The sequence below is a fragment of the Dromaius novaehollandiae genome, chromosome 4 (assembly GCF_036370855.1).
Source record: "Dromaius novaehollandiae isolate bDroNov1 chromosome 4, bDroNov1.hap1, whole genome shotgun sequence".
Taxonomy (NCBI): domain Eukaryota; kingdom Metazoa; phylum Chordata; class Aves; order Casuariiformes; family Dromaiidae; genus Dromaius; species Dromaius novaehollandiae.
Window position 1 is genome coordinate 37,160,639 of NC_088101.1, and position 15,571 is coordinate 37,176,209.

Consider the following 15,571-nt stretch of genomic DNA (forward strand, 5'->3'; position numbering starts at 1 on the left):
AAGCCTCTGGCACAGCCACATGAGAACCCAGGTTTTCTGAGTTACAACAAACACCATCGCTTCTGCCTACTTCCAGTACCCTCACAACAGTAACATATGTCAGCAGAGTGAACGTGGACATTGTAGCCTTCACCCGTGGCTTCCAGTTTGGCTAATATCCAAAAAGGCACTTTCCTCACACAAACTGAATCATCTTTGTATACTTATTTTCTCTCTAACGTGATTTCATTTTTATGATTTTATTTGCATTTCAGTAATGTCTAAGGCAGTTCTGCATACTGCACAAACATACAAGAGTAGCAACAAAAAAGGTTTGCAACTTGAGAGCTTGAAATCTCTCTTTTCATGTCTTCATTTTCCAATATATTGTTATGGCATGCTCCAGGGCAGACTCTTCAAATTTCACAGAGTTATCTACACTTTTTATATGTATGTGTACATATATATATATATACACACACACATATACATATACATATATATATATATATTACACATAATGTTGTGGCCTGTATCAATAAAACTCAATTTGCTACTATTAAACTTACTACTTACTTAAACTGTGCTAGCTGCTTTATCCAGTGAAGTATCACTGCCAGGTTCAGGCTTACGTATTCCAATTTCTGGGAGACTGAAACATGTGGACAGAAAAAAAAAACCACTCAGAACTTATTTTAGGCTTGAACCATAATCCACTGACTCTAAGACTCTCTTCTGAGGAGCAGCCAACACAATTTTTTCCCATATATGAAGCACCTGTGAAGGTTCAGAAAAATGGAAAAATCAGGTTGAAAGGCCAGAAAAAATCAGGTGCTGGCAGATCCAGTTAGTTCCTGAAAAGAGACTCAGCCTTCATGCAGGTCAGATGATGCTTCTGTACTGTGGCATCAGCTGGATCCTGAAGTGGGAAGGGTAAGAGCAGGACAGAAAGGTGGCAGAACACTTTTTTTTATCTTCCTCCTCCACTGAATTTTGGAACAAGGTATGGATTGGTTTTACCTCACAACTAATTAGAACAGTGTCTTATGTTTACTTCCTCATTGCCCCAGGTCTGTGTCAAGAGAATTTCTGGGGATCTGGGAACTAACTTTGCAGATGCTTTACACCAACAGACCAATTTAAAGTAACCATCTCGGCCCCGGTGCCTGTGCTTGACACTTGAGTTTTCAAACTGAAGTCCTGCATTCACATCATCAAACTAGCTATGGAAACATTTACATTGAAGTGTCATCTGGAATTGATATTCCACACTGGGAAAAAAATAGAGAACATGTGTTTCCTTAATGTAAATATTTTTAAAAGTCTAAGCATAAAGGACAGGGTCCAATTTGATCATATTTTGGATAGAATCTAGCTAAATATTGCAGAAAAAAAAACAAAACAAAACAAAAAAAAAAAAACAAGGGGAGCTTCCAGCCTTTACTACATGTAAAAGAAAGCACAATTTTCATGTGATCTGTTAAACTACATTTTAACTGAACAGAAAGCAGGAAAGACAAACATGTGACAAAAGCTAATCGTCACTTAATCCGTATTGGAAAGCATGAAGAGGACAGGATTTTATTAGGCTCTTCTATCTAAAATCTATTGCACAGAACTGGTATTTTTTGACTAAGGTCCAATTCAAAAATGCATAAACTTTTTAATTGAGAATATGGCTGGGAATCAGCAGCTCTGATGATCTTAGCATAGCATGGCAAATAATGTTGGATAACTAAGCCTCCATTTAAGGAAAAAAGTCTCTGATGTTTTTACTCTATGGGCACAGATATACAGTATGACTCAAATGCCAGGGAGGCTTGAATTCTTCCATGCAAAATGCATTTCAAACCTCTTATGGCTCATGAAAAAGCTTATCTATTGGGGGAAGCCAAGGAGAAGGCTCCTAGGAACTTTGAGGGAGTTAAGTGAACTCTGAAAGCTTCTGGGGATCTTCTGAAAGTCTAGGAGGAGAGAAAGCCTAAGGCTGAGATCCCACATTATTCTTTATTTCTTGAGCTCCCTGAAGACCTGCTAAAATGCTGTGACGATCTTCTGATGTTGGCAGCAGAAGGGCTCCCGTGTTACCTGGAAGTTTGCTGATGACAAAAAAGAAGGAGGTCCTAATATTTCATTTCTGCTGCTTCTTCCTGCACCCTTCAATATCTTCATGTCCTATTCCTTGCCCCCAGGACATCAGAAGACAACCTCTGACAAGCAAACATTATAGCAAAGGGATATGGCTCTGGAAGAAATAAGAAGCAGACAGAGAAGGTAATAGTTACAGCAATATTAAGGGAGTGGGTCTACCAGGAAGCGTGGCACAGAGGTGTGGTGTGGTCAGCTTCAGTGGTCCCATGCCTAAGTGCAAAGCTGGCACCAATTTATTCTTTGAACATAGCTCAGTGTCAAACAGTGCAAGGTGAGACAGAAAACCCTCAGCCAGTTGTACCCACCAGCTTGCAAGCAGCTGGAGGCCTGGAGGTCCATAGGAATGTGCGGGGTGCTAATCCCCATTCTCCTGGTACAGGAGCAATTTCAGGATTGAAAAGCACCCAGTCCACTTCCTATGAAACAGCTTTCTTATCATCAGGTTGAGCAGCACAGCATATCAATGTGCTCAGTTCTCCCTTAGGAGAAAGCATATATGGAGCTTTCCTGATGCAAAGCATATGGAAAGAAACCAAATCTAAGAGTCTTACCCTGATTTTGCTTTTGTCCCGTATTTGTTTTGATATTTCTGAGATTTTTTAGATGGGACTTCAGCACAGCAAAGTAATTGGCAAAATTCCACTGACTTCAGTGGGAACAAAATCTCAGCTTCCTTCTCTCGAATTCTAGAAATGCAATACAGTGTTTACTTCAGTGCCCTCAGAAAACCCTGCAATTACAATGTTAATCTTGAATTGCAAAGCTTCTCCACCTTGACACTATTTCAAAGAAGTCAACTTGTCCTTCTCCCTGCATGCTCTCAGAGGCTCTATACAAACACAGATTCCCTGGATTTGGAACTGATTCTTGGCCCCTTATTCTAGTGCATATTTTTCAGACTTTTTTTTTCTTTCTTATCTAAGGAGGTACCAAATTTGATGGTTAAAATCTTGGCATTTGCCATGATTTTGGTCAGAATAGGTTCATGTTCTGTGACCCAGTTTTCAGATGAGGATTGTTTACTGCATCTTCTTCTTTCATCCACTGGATTAGAGCCTCGGATTATTTAGCTTGAATTCAAAATCAGTCACAGACATTCCTTTGCCATCTGGATTATTGTTCTTCTGCATTTATGTAAAGTTCTCTTCACATGAACTAGAAGAACTGGACAATTCTTTTAACATGTTGTGTTATATAGCCATCTTGCTCTATGGAAATGCTTTTATTTCAAGGAGCTGGGAAAGAAAAACCTTCTTAACTTTGAAGCAGCTTTTATTGCATTGAAAAGAAAGAGCGAGACTGTCAAATACCATTTCATTTTTAAAGTTAACTGTAAGGTTTTAATTAGGTCCTTTGAACAAAGATTCTGCAATGCTTCGCGTTTAAGAGTTAGCAATAGTGTATGTTCCACAGACTTCCATCATTAAGTTCAGTTGACAAAGGCCAACACAACTCTTTTCTTTGTAACTTTGTAACCATTTATGTTTGAGGTGAAGATGTTAATACGGAAATTTTGTGAGCTGGGAATGACTACGAACTCAATCATTTTAATTTATGACCTTTCATCTAAGGCCAAATGTAAAGGCAACTGCAATTGTTCTATATCTCAAGGCCAGCACATAGCAGATGTATGAAATTTGGAGTGTTAGACATAAACTTTTATTACCAAATTATAAATAATTTCTACCACTTACAATGTTCACCTTTCAAGTTCATCTTGATTAAAACGCAAGGGCAGCATCTCACTGATTTCAGTGAGTTATAAAGCTGAAAAAGCTCTACTGTAGTACACTATGAAAGGATAAAGCAATATGGTATTTAAAGGAAACTACTGATAGCAAACTATGCAACATTTTAAGATCTAAATCCTCTTCCATCTAGATGACCGAAACAAAAAAAGAACAGAATCATTAGCCAAGGTGGTCTTAATTTTATTTTCACTCTTGAAGCCTTGAAATCTTTAGAGGTTCCACTGAATGTGGATTACTCGAACCCTTTGAAGACCACCTTGCTGAGGTCATTTCAATTTTGTCATTCAGGAAATAGAACATTCTCTGGGTAGTGCACTAGCAGATGTTATTACATAATCTTTCTGAATGTACAAGAAAGGAATTTTCCAGGTGCAAATCACACTACACCAAACTGCTCAGCAATATACATCTTATTGCACAAAGGTCAATTCACCACTAAGCATGTGAGAGTGTTTTAAGACTTAAAGCAAACCACAGAAAACTAAGATTTGGGTTCCTGACTTGATGACAAGCCATGAGTGAGGGGAGCTAAGGATACCAAATTCTTACCAATCTCAATTCCCATGACTCAAAATAGACATGTTTATAAGCTTAATAAAGTATTAAGCAGGAAATTACAAGGATTTTGCTGACTGGCATCAAACAACAAAAGTATCCATACACACGCAAGCTACATATATATGCCTAACCTAACTAGAAAGCAGCCTTTTGGGCAGTAGGCAACATAGCTCAGCAGTGACTAGCAAAAAGGAAATACAACCTGCAAAGGAAAGCCAGTCAGAAATAAAACAAAAAAGGAAGGCTCCCAAATCACAAAATATCCCTAGCCAGACTTGCAAAATTGTTATGAAAGTTTACCAGCCCAGGCACGAAATCTACTACTGGGCAGTCTTTATCACAGAGATCAATAATAATGAAAAACAGAATACTTCCTCATCAAAATATTACGCACTGAAGCCTGGTGGCCAAATTAAACTTTGTAAGCCTGCTCCCTGTAGTAACTATTTTAGGTTCCTTTTCTACTTCAAGTGCTAGATATAATCAAGCACAGTTGGATCCTCCTGATTAATATGATGGTTGCCTGGCAACATGGTCACAATGTGGCCCTACTTTCCTGACCATGCCTGTTCTTGAACTCTAGGACAGTAAGGTGAACTTTACTAGGTTTGCAGACCTTGCCTTTTAAAGCCCTTCAGCCTAAGCTTTTGAAAAAAAATGTTACTGAACATGTGTTAAAAGAGAGAAGATAAACAACTCTAGAAGGAAGAGAGAGAAATATTTACTAATCTGTATTTTGAAAAGCCATAGTATATTTTCTTTGTATCATGAGAATTAATAGTTTTACTAAGATATTAAATCAATAATGGAAGAATAAAAATCCAGTTCAGAAGCTTTCACAGATGATTAACTCCTGCCATGGTACTAAATCCCTAAAAAAGAAAGGACTTCCCAGACATTATGGCAATAGCTGGAGGAAAGGGGAAAAGACGGGTGAGGGGGAAGTAGAAGACACAAGTTCAACTTCTTGTTTTGTTGTATTCTTTTCAGGTGACATTGCAAAAACAACCACTTACCTTCTACATTCATTATTTCACCTGTAAAATGAATTGAACAACACTTTCCTATCTAGAGTTGTACTAAGGATACCTACACTGAAATCTGATAAGGCCTACGTAAGACAAGATCATTTGGGAATAAACAGAATCCTATTATAGTAGAATAGAATTATATACTGGACCCTATCATTTTTTTCATAAGAAATCAATGAGGCATTATTTTCTGGTATAAATGTGAGCAAGACATAAAAAAAATCCATCTACATTAACGAATCAGAATTCAGGTTATAAAGTATTGGTAGATTCTCAAGGTGAATCACTTGCAGAACATCCAGATAGATTTTGGAGGAGTTTTATGAGAAATTGATAATGCTTTTGCATTGTCGTAATTCTAAAATAGATAGGACTTACAGCCTTTAATAAGACAGAGTTTCTTATAATATGAAACAGAAATGCAGTAAGCTATTAAAACAATCTCAGTTTTAAGATGTTTCTTCCTGTAGCCTTAGTCACTTTCAATAGATCAAGAAAAATATGCACGCTGGAGTCCCAATAATTGGGCCCCCTATGCCCCTATTCAAGTTCACGCATTATTCTCTCTGTGTTAATGAAAGAAACAAAAATTACACCCACAGTTAAAGGGGGAGAAGTGAGAACTGTTACAGGTGATTTTCTGGTAAGGTTTTCTGTGTGTGAGTCAAAGGTGTGGACATCTGATGACAAAGCATTTAGGGTCCCTTCTTAAAACAGCTCAAATCAGAAGGTGGGAAACTTTGTATTTGAGTGTTGCACAAGAACAATTTGAAATGTGCCCAAGATTCCACTTTACATCAGCTTGAGAAAAATGTAAAGAGGGTCATTACCACTTTAGCTTTCCAGGCCACAGGAGTGACATATATCACGAGCAGAAATGATGACTTAGCTACAGAAAAATGAAGTCCTGTACATTTGGACAAGCTAGACAAAGGAGAGACTACAGACAGCAACTATCCTTGCTTGTCCAGTGATAATCAACTACCTTCTGTATCGGCCTTTGCATCCGCAGCTTTGAGAAAGCAATTCTCGTTATTCAAAAAACACAACAGGAAAAGTACTACACCAAATGGCCCTTTATAGCACTTTCTTGGCAGTATTAAAAAAATAGTTACTATTGGGCACTAGCAGCTAACCCAGCACAGCTAGAAACAGCCTAGGAAAGGCTCCTCCAAGGTAAGTTAGAGGCACGCTGCAGGCTAGGAGATCTGCACGCTGGTCCCTGCCCCAGAAAGAGGGGAGCGTAACTTCCCAGCGCTGCCCAGCTCGCTCACGATAGACACTGGTCACAAACGGCACCGGTTTTCCAGCGCTTGCGATGTTCGTTTCGGACGCCGCCGGCTGAGGAAAGGGAAATGCCCGCCGCGGCCGCGAGGGGCCTTTCCCAACACCTAACGGTCAACGGCCGGGGCCCAACGGTCACCGGGGTCAAGCACAGGTGAAAGGGCGCCGGGTGGCGGGGCTGCCCACGTGAGGAGACGCTGGGCCGGGCCGGGCCGGGCCGGGCCGGGCCGGGCCGGGCCGCCCTCGCCTCGCCTCTACCGCCGGGCCGCCACTAGACGCCACCGCCAGGAGAAGTCGTGCCGCCCGGCCCCGCCTACCGTCGCCTCGCCAAACGCGCTCTCGCGCCGGGCGCCTTTTGTCCCGGCCGCCTTGCCGTAGCGGGGCGGGGCTGATTGGCCGCGAGCAGCGGGAAGGGGCGCAGGCGGCGGGCGGCAGGTGAGTGCGGCGGCCGTTGGGGTCCCCCGGGCGGCGGGACCCTCCCTCCCCCGCCCCCGCGCGGCCCTGCCGCCGCTCTGGGGACGGACCCTGCCGCCTCGGGGCCGCGCAGCCGGGCCGGGCAGCAGCGGGTGCCTCAGCTCAGAGCAGCGTAGTGAAACGGCGAGCTTATTCGGTAAATAGAGCGGCGCCGGGAGGTTTTTCCTGGCCGAATACGTGCGCCCGCGGTTTTAGCTCCATTTTTTTGCCTGTTAGGTCCACGCAGAATTTTTTTATTTCCTCTTCTCCCCCTTCTCTTCCCGCCGTTGCAGCCGGAGCTGGGAAAATGCATCCAGCTTGCGGGGGGGAGGTCGGTGAGGGAAGTTGGGTGCCAGGTACCTGCTTTAGGTGTTCTGCCTCTTCCTAAGCACGTGGCAGTGAAGCTTCACGTTGCGTTCAGGGTTTTTGTGATGAGCCTGTCTTCAGAAATACCTACCATTGTGCATATGCTGTCAAAGTATCTTTGGGGGCTATTCTAGTTGTTCTTAAACACACGTGAAAGCAGCAAGTAAAAACAAAAACTGTGAATCCATAGTACAAATAAATTGGTAAGGCCAGTGGAAGCAGATCTTGCCCCGTTCTGTTCCTGTTCAGGCAGTGTGCCCGATACAGTTCAAGCTATTTCAAAGCATGCTTGTGTGAAAGCCTTATCTATAAAATGTTATGCAAACAAGTATTACACTGTAAATATCACATGTGAAATTGTAAGATGCATGTTAATATGAAAATGAGTGAAAGTCTCAAAATGCTCATATTGAGGGAATATCTTGTTGCAATTTGCCACAGAAATCGAGCAACAAAAGGCTGACGTAGTAACAGTGTCAACTCATCATTAGCACTATTTTCTACAATTAATTTAAAATGCAGAACAGCTGTTACTTAGACAAAATGACTTAAAATAACATTAAAGCAGAAGTCGAGCAATACTAAATCAGGGCCTCATACCAAACTCTGCTTGTATGTTGTACCATGAATTTTTAAACTGCAGCATTCTTTCAGGCTTTTGCACAAGTTAATTACAGTGCTTAATTCTAAACTTAGTGTAACTTAATTGACTTGTTTGAAGTCATCCTTTCAAATTTACTCTTTGCTCATATTTGTGTAACTGAGATCAAAATCCCTTCTCTTGTTGTTTCAGCTCAGAATTCTGTATGTAGAACATGTACTAGCTTCCTTCCCCCACCCGCCAAAGATAGGAAGCAGTTACTAATTATTCAGTAATTTTAGTAAATCCATTTCAGCAAAGAAAAATTGAGGCCTTTGGCTACACTGGAAGTTTACAAGACGCACAGCATGGCAAATGATTTTAAATCAAGGATTCCTGTCAAGAATTTTGGAAGTTATAAAAATGTCAAATGGAAGGTTTAATGCTATGGCTCTAGGAACTGTCTTTCCACCTCTCCCCTTAAGGTATTCCTTTTATCTCCTTTGATATTTTCTCCTACTGAGAGTCTTGAGAAGCAGGGGACTGCCCGTCTGTGTTGAGTGTTTAAAGTCTACATTTGAGTGTGTTACTTATCCAAATGTTTTTTCTCCCTTCTCCTCTTCTCAGCCTACCGGGGCAGATCAAGATGAGTCTACGGAAGCAAACCCCTAGTGACTTCCTAAAGCAAATCATTGGACGGCCAGTTGTTGTAAAATTAAATTCTGGAGTTGATTATCGAGGTAAGTTTTCCGTCTGTCTCCCACATTGAGTAAAGTCTATGATTTCATTGTCTGGGGAGGTTGGAACAGATACAGTGCTTTGTAAAAGCAAAACAGCTTGATCCAAAATCTTGGAGTACATGAATATAGATCTTAGAATGGTGACATAAGAAAAAAGAAAAAGATCAACTCTGGAGAAACGAATGAAAAGGAGGTGGATTTAGAAATTAAAATAACTTATCTAAATCATTAGTGTCCTTAGTCACAGATGATTAGACTAGAGCCTTAAGATGATTCCAAGTTTCTAAACTGAGATTGGCTTGAATTACAATTCCTGAAATTTCCAGGCAGTCCCCTTTCCAGTTCTCTACTAGCCTGCTTGGTTAAAACTACCCTTTTCCTTCCCCTTCCTGTTCTCCAACTCCTCGTACACCTTGGTCCAGAAGAGCATTGAACAGTAAACTGTGCCTACCAAGCTACTAAACAGTCGTACATGAGAGATGAAATGGAGTTATTTACGTTCTTTCTTAAACAACTGCCTAGACTTGTGTTGCATCAAGACTCACTGAGATAAAGAGAAGGCTTTTTCTGTTTGACTTTGGCTCCTGTATCTCCAGTGTGTTTTAAAGCAATCCAGCAGTTTTAATCCAGTACTCTTCAGCCCATTTGTAAATCTTCCTGAGCTGTATGTAGAATTGTAGTTTTCTTAAGTAGTAAATGAAACTTCTCTGTTCAGTGAAGTGTCCTACTCCTTTTAGGCTAAGACTGTCAGCTTGTCAGGTTGTTTTAATAGGATTCAAAATTAAACTAAAACTTTTCCTGTATCTCCTCTTCAGTACAAGCTAGGCATTTTATTACGGAATGATTTAAATGTTATGGACCTGCTACAGACCACTGCATCAGAGGTGTAATTCAGTTGGCTTCAGCTTGGTGCTTGTGAGAGGAGACTTGTTTGTGCTGTGATGAGGAATCTCTATTAGGACAGTTTTAAATTGTGATTGTTCGCTGACAGGGCAAGCAGCACCTTCTGATCCCTTCTGGTTCCTCTTTAGTGTCCCTCTTAGGTAACGATATTTGCAATCTGTTATTTCTTTGAGAACCACATATTCTGAGCACTTCTAGGTGGGATCTATGGCTGAAAAACTTTTTGCCCTTGTAAATTCTTTCTTGCAGGAGACTGTGGTAACAGCTGATTAAAGTCCACTAAAGCAAGTCATCATCTGCCTAAAAGTACAGGGCTAAACTTGGTTTAGTTTTTGCATGCACTATTTTCTTTATGAACTATTTTCTTTTGGTACCAGTAAGATGCATCTGTAGTTGCTGTGGATGAACCCTCAGCCTTCACCTTCACTAGGCCTGGGACTCTACTAGTTTAATATGCCTACAGTCTGGCCTAGAAAGACTCGACCCATAATTCCTTTACGCAGTGCTATTTGGCACTGGATTTTTTTTCCTGTCTTCCTTATTTGTTCCCTCTGCTCCCTCCCTCCTTCCCACCAGCAGCCTCCTTTGATGTTATCCTGCCAGAGTGCAGTTAAAACAGTATGCTGTTCTCATTTGAAAAACACACACAATTCATTTTCTACAGAAATCCAACCAACATTTGTGGAAAAAAAAAACCCCAAACATTAAAAACCCCAGCATCTCAGGCTTTTATTGCAGATCTATCTAGATTCTGCCTCTAGGCTGTGTTGCTAATTCTGTGTCTGTACCTCCACCCTCCTAGCCACTGTAATGTACAAACGTGACCCAATACAAGTGTTGCTGTGTAGCTGTAAAATATCTTGATTTTCTGCCAAGGGCATGCACACATCTAAGGGAAAAAGCCTTGGGAAAGAGCACAGGTAATCAGTGGTAAATTAATATGTATGATTTCTATGTGTACAGATGGATATGTATATGGAACTGAAGATAAAGTAATAGCCTGGGTGGGCTATGACAAGATCTCATGCCATTACTGGCCTGAGAGTAGAGAAAATACAAAGGGAAGGGAGAAGAGAGCGAAACAAGCATGAATGCACTCTAGGAACAAAAGAGTCTGAAAATACTGCTATTTATGGCCCAGTGAATTGATAGCTTAAAAAAAACCACAGTCCAATTACAATTTTGGACAGACAGTTTTTTGCTTACTATTGTTACTTGGAACACTCAGGATTACTGGAGTGAAAGAGTTCTGACTTTCATTTTGTTTGGTTTTTTTGTGCATTTAGTAGCACTTTGAGCAGTCATTTTTTCCTGTTTGTGTGGCAACAGAGGAAAGAAAAACACATACAAGACAATAACATTCCCCCAATGATTACACATTGGCAGGAGAACTGAAATTCTTAATTATTTAATGGAAGATGTTACAGTAACACTTCTGAAAAATAAGACTATGTCCTGGAGCAGGATTCTGACTGGAGTTCTCCCCCACTCCCTAAGTACAGCCAATACACATTATTTCTCAAATTGTAATGCAAGGTGCTTTCCAAACAAAAGTATAATTTTAGTAGTATTGTGTGTGTGTGTAAAGATGAAGTGGGAAAAACACACAGGCAAGACTGAGATAATAAATACAGCTTGTTTTAAGTTGTTTTATGTGCATGATTAACAAATCAGATTGCATTCTCTGAGCAGTTCTCTAATTCTTTACATCTGTTTGCCCCTACATTCAGTTTCTTACATAAATAATCTGTTTGTTCATTGGATAAGTTAAATTTGTAGGTGGCTGTGGTTCTGATCCACTGCAATGCTCTTACTGGTGGGTGTAAATACTGAAGAAGGATTTTGAATAAGCAATGTGCCACCATACTGCCAGCACATAGGAAGTACTGTTTGAACAAGATACAGCCTGAACAGGGGCTACAAAAAGTGAGAATATAAATACTTCTCATAAAAACAGTGCTATCCAAATATTCATTTTCTGGACCAAAAGAATATCAGATATTACAAAGGCAGAGAATATTTTTGATGTGCAGTTATTAAACAGTATAATTTTATATTTATGGGAAGATTTTAGTGTCGTTTGAAAACACTTTGCCTGTTGGAAATTATATTGAATTTTGTTTACACAAAAACAAAGGCTTGCAGCCAACGTTCTTGTAGATTTGTAGGCATGAAAATAAGAAATATGAAAAACTGTGTATGGTGTCCTTTATTAAAAGGGCTATTTTTCAGATAAATACCTGACAAATATTAATGAAAACTTGATTTACATAGTCTTGTCCTTAGCTTAGTCAGTTACAATTAATGTCACAGGTTCTTTTCAGGTAAGTGACTGAAAACACAAGCAAGAAGAGATTTCTTAAACTTTCGAAGTGGAAGTCTTTGATCTTTTAAAAGTCATGACTCGATGATCCCCCCCTCCTTCTCCCCCAACCCTCCCATATCAAGTGATGATAAAATTGCTACTAGAGCCTGGGGTTCCTCACTCATAGCTTAATTCTTTTAAGAAGACTCTGACCAACTGTCTCATCCGGAAAAGCTTGGATTTTTGTTGGGAAGATAATTTTTTTGTACTGTTCAAATCCCATGCAGTTTTAGTTATTTTAAGATATGTTTAAGTTGATGCACTTTTAAACTGTCACTCTCTTCAGGTGTCCTGGCTTGCCTGGATGGGTATATGAATATAGCTCTAGAACAGACAGAAGAATATGTAAATGGACAATTGAAGAACAAGTATGGGGACGCATTTATTCGAGGAAATAATGGTAATGCTTTCTCCCTGTATTATTGCTCATAAGAAGATTGCGTTTGATCTTTATTTCTGAATTTGAGGAGTGGCTGAGGTGTAAGTGGCTGCTTGTAGGCTTTCTTGAAAACCTTAATATATTTATTTTCTGTAGTGCCTCTTTTCAGTGTCTGTGCTCCTCATCATTCCTATGTTCCTTTTTCTCTCTGAACCTGAAGTTCTTTTAGAGAAGCATGCCCTTTTCTGGCCTTCCTTAGAACTCAATTTCCTGTTGTCTGGCAGGTTTACCCTTGTGTACTTACTGCCTGCTTAGGTGGCCTCTGCTCCATAGAAGTTCGAGTTTTGCTAAGTAAACCATTTTGTAAATTTACGATACAGTACAGATATTGATAGCAGAAAATCATGCTAATACTTAGACTTCAGTATTGAGCCTTTGAATGTCCCAGTGTAGTGGGTGGATTTCAGTCCACTTCCAGGACAATTAACATCCTGCTCCACTACAAGACAGACTTGCTTTTAACTATAGATAGAAGAGTACCTCAGGCTGCTGAAATAGGACTGTGGTGTCAGACCCTTAGCTGGGCTGTAATAGCAGGCATGGTAGGGAGAGGAATATCTAAAAATAAACAGAGGTTCACAAGTCAGATGTGAAGAGACTGGTGGAGAAGGTAAATGAAGCAGAGTTGGACCAAGCTACTCAAGAAGAAAATGGAGGGAGGGAAAGAGGGAATAAAAAGAATCAAGACCTGAATTCCATGGTACATAAAGAGTCAAGGAGAACATGGTAGCAGTGTGAAAGACATTATACTGTCATGGAAGGAGGAACAATCATTGAGTAAGGCCAAGGTTTCTTGCAAGGAATTCGGATTATTAAAATAAGGAGTGCAGTGACAGAGAGCTCCAGAGAGCTGGAGAATCAATTATGGAAATAATTTATTATAAAAAAAACAAATGGATGAGAGACAGAAGGCTGAAGAACAGGCTGAGCAGAGAAGTGAGACATCACAGGTATAGTAGCATGATTTGTATAATTTCCTGTTGTGAGTATTCAAAATGCATTTTTCATGGTTCTAACCCAAAGGAAAAACACTCCTAAAAAGCATATGGGAGATGATGTTCTGGTATCACCAGTAAAGTAGGTGGAATATGTCAGCTGCTGTTACATTAGCTTTGCCGTAAGTGCTTGCGATTTCCACCTTTTGTTGGAACATCAGAACTTGTGTCTGACGCCCTTAATCTCTGCTGCTTAGAAACTCTCTCATGCACTCCTCGGTAATGCTGCAGGATAGCTGGCTGTAGTTTCCCTCTGTTCAGCCTACATCTGTTGGGGTGTGCGGTTTGGCTGTGAATATAATGCTGAAACAAAATAGTATATAATGTGTAAATTTGATAGCATATCTTGAAACCTGATTTTACAAATGTCCTGACTTTGCTTCATGCTGAATAGGATTCATTATGCTTTTATTTTACTAAGCAATGAAAGTTAAATGAACAGCCTTCTGTACCTTATTTACCAAGGTGCTCTTACGTGTGTCACTTTCTCCTTTTCACAGTACTCTACATAAGCACACAGAAGAGGAGGATGTGAAGATGCCAGGAGGAGGCTTTTGTACTTCTGAACCTCTCTGAATTGATGAGCCCTATTTGATTTGTAGCTAATAATTGACAGGTGAAATAAACAGGTGTTTAAATTTTTTTTTAATAAATATAAACCAGTGTAAACTTCTGGAATGTTTTTGTTTCAGTTTCAAAGCATTGCTTTGTTCCACTGTATAGAAAAAAATAAAAATGAAGTATGTAGTAGTGCTGCAAGACTAATTCAAAGCAACAGGTCATTTGATTGGAAAGTAAGCGAGTGCTGCACAATTGCAAATCGGAGCCTTGTGTTGATGGCAAAACTATAGTTTAACTGAGGTTAGGAAGGGATAAATAATGTATTGGTGAAAATGACATGTCCCGTTTGGAAAACGGAGGGTCAGTTTTAAATACCAAACTGTGGTAAGAGTCATCAGGTAAAAAGTTCAGCTGCTGACTGTTAAATTAGCCAAAAAATCTTGAACTGTGGATTTGAATCAGGGGATGTAACAGTGACACTTAAACAATACGGGTGGAGAAAGAATTGAATCAAATGGAAGAAAAGCCCTGAGGGATAGTGCTGTGCCAGCTGTGGGAGTCGGTCACCAGTGAAAAGCTCTCAGTTGGTATGCCAGCACAGCTAGCAGCCGCTTCCATGTCCTACCTCTGCTTCCCACTCCCTCTGCACCCCCCCCACAGTTTTTTTTTTCTTTTTTGAATGTCTCTACAAAACACAAAGAACTTATTCAATATAAAGCAATTTTAACTAATATCTAAAGGTATTCCTGAAAACAGATGGGGAATCAAAAAAAAAAACACCGAACACTTACGTAAACATATCATGTATATCCTGTTGAAATAGTCCATTCTTATTCTCCTCTCTCCTTCCCCCCAACCTAGTACCATACATATACTCTCTTTCTTTACTTGCTAGCCAGAAATGTGAATGAAAATATTGAGTTCAGTGAGTAAATCCAGTTCAGTTTTACATAGATGCTTCTACCAGTTTGTAAAATATATTTTCTCCTTTTATTTGCAGTCAGCCAAGAAACAAAGTATGGATGTTCAGATACTTCTTAGTCCAAGTGACACTGCACTTAACACCCAGATTTTCAGAATGTTTTCTTGTTGCTCAGGACAAAGTTACAACTTTGGTATTATGCCTTGTGGTGAGGTTATTTACCGCTTTTTTTTTTTTTTTTAATGAGTTTTCTGGAGCCGTGCTTTATTCTTTGGGCAGTTTGTGTTGCCTTTAGGAACAAGAAATATTTCTAATTGTGGATGAATGAACACAAGACAATTGTGTGACTGTAACATTGGTCCATTCTTTCCAAGTACCAATAGCTCTAATGCAAATAGGATATAGTAACATTTAATTATCCAAGGGAGGGAATGCAGGTTGCTTTTTTTTTTTTTTTTTTTTTATGATCAGGGTATAATTCCAAATTATTCTG

The 15,571-nt window shown here is 39.9% G+C and overlaps 1 protein-coding gene across 2 annotated transcripts; it reads left to right on the forward strand.

The window, feature by feature from the left end:
* The first annotated feature begins 7,032 nt into the window (after nt 1-7,032).
* On the forward strand, nt 7,033-14,268 carry LSM6 (LSM6 homolog, U6 small nuclear RNA and mRNA degradation associated). Of its 2 annotated transcripts, none has more exons than XM_026106162.2 (4): nt 7,033-7,189; nt 8,781-8,893; nt 12,448-12,561; nt 14,096-14,268. In XM_026106162.2, exons 2-4 carry the CDS (start codon nt 8,800-8,802, stop codon nt 14,128-14,130), a joined length of 243 nt encoding a protein of 80 aa, XP_025961947.1. In that variant the 5' UTR covers nt 7,033-7,189; nt 8,781-8,799; the 3' UTR covers nt 14,131-14,268. The 2 variants fall into 2 exon arrangements, with proteins under 2 accessions (XP_025961947.1, XP_025961946.1); XM_026106161.2 differs by lacking the exon at nt 7,033-7,189 and adding an exon at nt 7,210-7,364.
* Nucleotides 14,269-15,571: the final 1,303 nt, after the last annotated feature.